This window comes from Carex rostrata, chromosome 11 (assembly GCF_964058835.1).
Source record: "Carex rostrata chromosome 11, lpCarRost1.2, whole genome shotgun sequence".
In the NCBI taxonomy this organism is placed as follows: domain Eukaryota; kingdom Viridiplantae; phylum Streptophyta; class Magnoliopsida; order Poales; family Cyperaceae; genus Carex; species Carex rostrata.
In genome coordinates this window covers 11,978,165-11,986,055 of record NC_135928.1, presented here as the reverse complement: position 1 = coordinate 11,986,055, position 7,891 = coordinate 11,978,165, and the positions used below count along the sequence as shown (strand labels likewise).

The 7,891-nt window shown below is 30.8% G+C and overlaps 1 protein-coding gene across 1 annotated transcript; it reads right to left on the bottom strand.

Moving 5' to 3' along the window:
• Window positions 1-4,740: 4,740 nt before the first annotated feature.
• On the bottom strand, window positions 4,741-7,637 carry LOC144561665 (putative aquaporin PIP2-6). The gene is made up of 4 exons (XM_078310690.1): window positions 7,181-7,637; window positions 5,949-6,244; window positions 5,224-5,364; window positions 4,741-5,131 (listed from the first exon to the last, which is right to left on the bottom strand). Exons 1-4 carry the CDS (start codon window positions 7,476-7,478, stop codon window positions 5,012-5,014), a joined length of 855 nt encoding a protein of 284 aa, XP_078166816.1. The 5' UTR covers window positions 7,479-7,637; the 3' UTR covers window positions 4,741-5,011.
• Window positions 7,638-7,891: the final 254 nt, after the last annotated feature.

Sequence of the window (7,891 nt, the reverse complement as noted above, 5' to 3'; positions counted from 1 at the left end):
TTGGAAATTTTTTACTATTTTTTTAGATTTATTGAATATCGCTGTTTTTTATGGTCCAGATTTGTCTGAAAAACAGCGATATTCAATAAATCTAAAAAAATAGTAAAAAATTTCCAAAAAATGTAAAATTTGGTCTCCAAGCACATATTAATATGGAGAACAAGATGAACGGTTCGGATCGACCGTTAGGATTTTGAAAAGTCGAATATTGAGCCGTACTCTTATATATCTACGTATATCACCAAGCAGCTATGTTATATGAATAGAGGTACGAATATCATATCAGATACAATATGAAATACAGTACAATTTTTAACACATACAATATAAATGTCAATACATGCAGCCATATAATATGTATCGCATACCAATATAAGACCATATATGAAGTATTGAAATAACATATATAGCCCAGCGATCTAGAAAATATTAGGAGTCACTGTCAGCTGGTTAGTGAATTTATGAGAGAACACCCGTGCGTTAAGCATGGCTTTTATCTTTTTACAAAAATGATTAAAGTATCTTTCAAGTTTCAACAGCATACCGCCTGTGGGGCTTGCAATCAATTGTTGAAAGAGAAGCAAGCATCTTTCCAGATCCAGCGAAAAATTGTCAGTGGTCTCACTCGAGACTCGAGAGCACCATGTGATGTTGAAAGGACCAGACGAAGCATCTAGGCCCCTACTACCCAACCTAACCCGCACTGTTCACTGTTCTCTGTCTATCTTTACGAGGAGTCCGCATCGTCTGCATTAACTCAAAAGAGCATCTTTTGAGTTAATATATATTGACCGTTCGATTGTAAACGGAGTCCATCCGACTCTCGCCTAAAACATAGGGAGCTCTTTAATATTAGTGCGATCTAATTTACACGAATATTGAAGCTAATGGAACGGTCCAGATGCATTAACTCAATAGATTTCTTTTTGAGTTAACGCAGAGGATACGAATTCCTTTACTAGAGCATTCCAAGGACAAATTTCAGTTTCTGACAAAGTTTGCATTTGACTTCCCTAAAAATTTATTTTCTTACAATATGATCCCTGTGTTTATAAACTTTTTCAATATTATTTTAACCTATGTTCATTATATATAAATTTTAGATTGTTGCCGAACGAAATTCTTTGCATGCCAGAGGATTCTAACAACCGGAATTTTTATTAATAGGAAATTAATTAATTAAATATCAATAATGGAGAACGAATCTGAGTTTTTTCGAGATTTAGGAAAAACGTTATAGTTTGGCTATCATGGCCGAAATAGGTTGTTTCTGACCGTGATAGTCTATAACGTCCAAAGGACATTATAAACTATCATGTTTTTTCTATATCTCGAAAAAACTCAAATCCATTCTCTATTATCGATTTTAATTTAAATAATTTTCTATTAATAAAAATTTCAGTTCCAATTAACAAGAAAATGCAACCGGTGTACCATATTAATAAACCAAACACCGCAAAAACTAGGATTCAAATCAGCTGAAATCCGAGATATATAAACAGTACCTCTAAAACTTCTGAAATCCCAAATTCAGTCATCTAACTTTTTTTGTGCACGCATCTTAAAACAGTTTAACGGATAGATTCAGAATTTCAGAAATTTCAGAGTTACTGATCTCGTCTGAATCCCAATAACTAACACAACACAAAGCAGGATCATCACATTCCTATTTCCAAACCAAGCAGTCAAAAAGTAAAATATTGGGAAAAAACAATTTTTATTTTACCTCCCAAAAATAGCTCTCATCACATGGCTCCCTTTGACCTTTGTCCTTTTGCACCCAATAATTCTCATTTAGGGCGTGTTCGGACGTCAGTTTTTTTATGGGAACAAGTGGGTTTGGGGCTGAGTTGGATTATAATCCTATAACACCGTTCGGATGGCTGGAATTTTCCCAAAATATTCCCATCTGTTTTTCATTTGTTGGAAATATCTAAGCTAAAATGGTGGGAATAAATTTATCTAGTCCAACTTCATTTTTTTTTCCCCAAACACTTGAGCTGCTACTTTAATCTCTCTTTAAGGACGTGTTCGGATGTCACGGGATTACGGAATGGGAATAGGAATGGGAATAGGAATTCACTTTTGAAAAAGTGGGAACCCACGGGTACGGAATGCACGGGATTAATTATGGGAATATGAGAAGATGAGTGTTCGTTTGTATCATGGGATTAATTTTGGGAAATCTTTATTTATTTTAAAATATGTATATTTATTTAATTGTTTTAGTTTAGTTAAGTTATAAATGATTTTTTTATTTAATTATTATTTTTGAATAGTATAGAGTTCTGTTCTGTATTGATTTTAACCAATTAAGTAGTAATTAAATATAAAATTACAATGAAAAAAAAACTGTCATGCCACCATCTATTTATTTAGACCAATAATATATTGTCAGTTTAATATTTTAATGGGTTGTAAATTGTAACATTTGGTAAACATAATTTTTTTTAAAATTATATTAATGAAATTAAATAAAATTGATTAAATTATAATATTAAAAAGATGAACTATTTCTAATAAAAAAACTAACTAGAATTGTATAAATATTAAGAAAAATAAACATTTATAAACAAACAAACAAACATTTAAAATATATAATTACAAAAATTAGAAAACAAACAAACATTTAAAAATATGTAATTACAAAAATTAGAAAACAAATAAATATGTAAAATATGTATTAAAAATTAATTACTAAAATGTATACAACTAAAATAAAAAATGTTTATAAATAGAAATAAGAACGGATCTACGTTTAGATTTTATTATGATTTTTTATAATGATTTTATTTATAAATAATTATGATTTTTAATAATGATATTAAAATAATAACAAAAAACATTATATTTTTTACAGTGAGAATGTTCTTTTATAATTAGAAAATTAAATTATGTGAAAATATTTAATTGTTATAGTTTGTATTCATAATAACTTGTTTATATTCATAAATATAAACAATTCAATAAAGTCTAAATTTTGTAATTTGCTTAAATATATATATATAATTAAGAAATGTTCAAAATAATTATTAAAGTTATTGACTTAACATAATATTTATTACAACTAAAAAAAATAGAGATGATATCACAACTTTTTTTTTGTATGCTCACATAGCAACCATGTTATCTAAAGAATAAAATAAATATCATCAAGTCATCATTGCCATGGATTAATATTGTCTAATGAAAAGAGAGAGAACAATAACGTTTGGGGAAAAAAAAATGCAATCCGATCAAATTTTTTTTTTCCCACCAAATAACAAAGAGTTGGGTTCAAAAATGGGAATAGAACTCAATCCCATCTCTGTAAAAATATGTAACCGAACGGTGCTTTGGAATTTTTTTCTACCGGCCTCAAAATCCTTTCAATTCCTATAGGTTTAGGTGCAGCCGAACACGCCCTAATTGTTATTTAGTTGTAACTGAATATATATATATATATCATGCTTTGAGTTTATTCATAATGAAAAATACAAAGGGAGTGCATCTTCTTATTATTAAATACTTCTCATTTAATAATAAAATATTTGTATTTATAAAATAATAATTAATAAGTAATGTTTTGTAATTATTTAATCTATTTATTTAATTTTTATCATTGATAATTTTATTGATCAAGAAAATTGTATAATATCAAACATTTAAACATATATATGAGGATAGCAAGCTCATATGCGTTCAGAACCATTGTATTTGAAATGAACTATTTAAAACATATGAGTTCAAATTACCTGTACAATTATTAGGCATAATTTCTTACTTTCAAAAACATTTTTTAATTTTTTTTTTATAAAAGATAAGTAGAAACAGTTTTTAATTAGTGTTTGTTTGTTTTCTAATTTTTGTAATTATATATTTTAAATGCTTGTTTGTTTGTTTTTAAATGTTTATTTTTTGTAAATATTTTTAATTGTTGTTTTCTTATTTTTTTAATGTATTTATAAATATTTTCTTATTTTATTTCTACCATTCTAGTAGAAATTTTTATTAGAAATGGTTCATCTTTTTTATACTATTATTTAATCAATTTTATTTAATTTTATTAATATAATTTTAAAACAAATTATGTTTACCAAATGTTACAATTTACAACCCATTAAAATATTAAATTTACAATATATTATTGGATTATATACTATTCAAAAACAATAATTAAATAAAAAAATATTTATAACTAAACTAAAACAATTAAATAAATATACATATTTAAAACAAATAAAGATTTCCCACAATTAATCCCATGATACAAACGAACACTCATTTTCTCATATTCCCATAATTAATCCCGTGCATTTCGTACCCGTGGGTTCCCACTTTTTCGAAAGTGAATTCTCATTCTCATTCCTATTCCCATTCCGTAATCCCGTGATATCCAAACACGCCCTTAACCTAGTAGGCTTCTAGCCTTCTATCGCAAAAAATAATTCTCATTGAATCAGCTAACAGTATCTTCTCTATTCATTGTAACTACCGTGAACTACCAATCTAGAACAGGATGTAAAATAATATTATGGCAGCTTTCTACAAAGTGGATGATTTATGATTTATTTTATAGGAGTTGATTACATAGTATATTATTTGGTTAAAAGGGAATGTTCTGGATAGGTACTCCCCAAAACCCAATTATTGGAATACTATTTTAATTGAACCAGCTATTGACCTTACTTATTAAAAGAGAAAGCATAACTGAAAATGGTAAAAAAATAAAACAAGAAGACAAAGCTAGCTAGCTATAGATGTTCACAGAGCACAATATTCCCATCATAATTTAATTAAAATCAAACAAATAAAAACACAGAACCTTCTTACAGTGCACAAGACAATGAGAACCTAATTAATAAGGTACAAAAGAGATCCAAAAAAAAAAAAGAGGAGAAAATGGTAGAAAGGATGTAGCAATTGAAGCCAAACAAACCATGAAAGCTCCTCTTCCTCTCTCAATCACTATCAATTACACAACCACATACAAAAGAGAGAGAAGGAGAAACCTTTCTTTTGTTCATTGCATTTAGTTGTTTTGATTGCTCCTGAATGAACCAAGCGCTTTAATAGCGGCCGCACGGAGGATGTATTGGTGGTAAGCTGCAGCGGCTAGAGCTCCGACGAAAGGACCCACCCAGAAAATCCACTGTATAGACATTATATATAAGCATGTATTAGTAAAAAAATAATCAAAGAAGATTTTGATAGGTTGTGAAAAGACAAAGAATTGATTAATACCAGATGATCCCAGGCTTTCTTTTGGTTGTAGATAACAGCAGCACCCAAACTACGAGCAGGGTTGATACCGGTACCGGTAATGGGGATGGTGGCCAAGTGCACCATGAAAACAGCAAACCCAATTGGAAGAGGAGCAAGCACCTAAAAATTAAAGAGCCCACATCAAAGTTAGGTTAAAAGCACTTCATCCAGAATAAAATAGCATTTCCTACAGTTATCTTAGCAAAGTGTCATCGTTTGTCTCTTTCAAAAGCAACTACAACATTTCTCAAGAGTTATCCTCTTAAAAAAAGAATTATTTCTTTTTCCAAAAGGAAGTTAGTGCCTAGATAACCTTTCTTTAAGAATACTAAGGGATTTGTTTGATCAAGTCACTCTCACTCATGAATCTTCTGGATAAGAACACTCAAAGTCACCATTTTAATTTAACCTTGGTCACTGATTACAATTCTAAAAATCAAATTGCACACACTGTAAACTAATCAATCAATCAACTGTATTTCCTCAACTACAATACTACGTCAAAAACCTTCATAAAAAATACCATTTGAGAAACTACTGTATTTTTTATATTTTAAGTTGTTTATACATGTCAGAAATCATTCATATGTCAAATTAATAAGAAACTCTAAATTCAGAAACTAATTATTTTGAAAAGTTAGTTTACATTTTGTTTGTTTTGAATTTACAATTGAGAAAGTAGTTCAATTTTGGTAGAAACATACCGGGACGTGAGAGTCACGAGCGCTACGTTTTGGGTCTGTGGCAGAGAACACGGTGTAGACAAGAACAAAGGTGCCAATGATCTCAGCTCCAAGAGCAGTACCCTTTGAGTATCCGTCTTGTACCTCATTCGCACCACCACCGAGAGAGTTGTACGGGTGCTTCATGATCCCCTTGACAATGCCGACACCACAAATGGCACCAAGGCATTGTGCAACCATGTAGAGGATTGCACGAACCAACGAGACCTTGCGAGCTAGGAATAGACCGAAGGTCACCGCAGGGTTGATGTGGCCACCTGTATGAAACAAAACAAGTTGTTCAAATATTTTTTTTCATGTCATGAGGAGACAGTAGCACCGTAGCAGTTTTCATGTCTTTCTTTTCTTTTTCCCTTTCTAAATCTATTAGTCTTTTGGTACTTTTTTTTTTGTTGAATTTTAGAACTTTAAGGGCACAACTATATTTAGGAATATATAAATCAATTTTTCTTATAAATTGAAGTTCTATTATTATGCTTTACTTTATAGACTCGCTGTTTGTTAATTTTGTTTCAATGAAGCAGTTCTATCACTTTTTGGTCTTTTCAGTCCCTGCTTTTCTTTTGACTAGCAACAGGTTTCATGCTCCAAATTATGAAAAGCATTGCTTTTCAGAACAAAAAGATGACTGCTCTGTTTTTACATTTTACATCTATCTTTTACTTAAAACCGGACTTTCACAGGCTTTCTTAAGCTGGCGTTTGCACACTTCACCAAAAGAAGAAAAATGCACGCCTCAAGTTTTTTTTTTCATGGATAATAAAAAAGTAGTTCTAGGAATACACCACACCATATGGAAAAAAAATTTAGAAAACATAAATAAAATAAAAAAATTTACCAAACTAACTTGATTGCTTTGGTCTTTACAAAATCTATAAGAACCGAGATATTCAGTCTAAAGTGGTTTTTTTTTTTTGCTTCTATCAAATTGTCATTTCGGTCCGAGATTTTTTCACAAGTTTTACCCAAACAGCTATATTATTTTTTTTTTCGAAATCTGACCAAAATGAAAATCCGGTTCGGAAAAAATACACTTCGAACCAAAAATGAGGTTTTGTAAAAACCAAACCAATTAAGTTGGTTCGGTAAATTCTTATTTTTTATTTATGGTTTCTAGGAAAATACCACACCATATGACCATATAACATAGTAACTAATAACTACAACAAAATAATATGTATATAAAAATTTACCAGAGATTCCAGCGGTGCAGTAAACAAGGATGAAAATCATGCCACCAAAAGCCCATGCAATACCAAGAGTACCAACGCCACCACACTGATCGGTCTGAGACTGGAGCTTGTATCCAATCACAGTCGCAACACTGACATATAGAAAGAGAAGCGTTGCCACGAACTCAGCAATCAGAGCTCTATAAAACGACCACAGCTTCAGCTCCGCCGCGTCGAAGAATGGAGCAGGTGGTGGGTCAGTGTAGTCCTTCGCTGGTACGTGCTGGTGCTCAGGCTCCTCGCTCACCTCCTTAGACATTGTTGCTAGTTCAAACAGTGAACTGTGAAGTGTTTTTCTCAATTCTTCTTTTTCTCTTTTCTTAGTTCGCTTTCAGCTCTCTCCTTTGAGTGAGAGAATGAAGGCAAGGGGTGATTTATTGAGAGGCAGAGGTGGGCCCAGGTGGAGCTGTCTTTAATAGAAAAAAAATATAATATACAAAAAAATGTTTTTGAAAAAAAAAACAAAAACAAAAAAAGAAAACGAAATGGATATGAATGACAACTAACATGTGGGGTGCTTTGCTATCACGATACAAAAGTTAAAAATCACCGTACCAGGAAAATTTGAAAAACAACAATGGAATGAAATCATGAAAATGAAACTGTGGTCTGGTTTCGCCAGAGGCTTCGACTTTTCTGGTGATTTTTTTGAACCATTTTTCTGTGATTAGA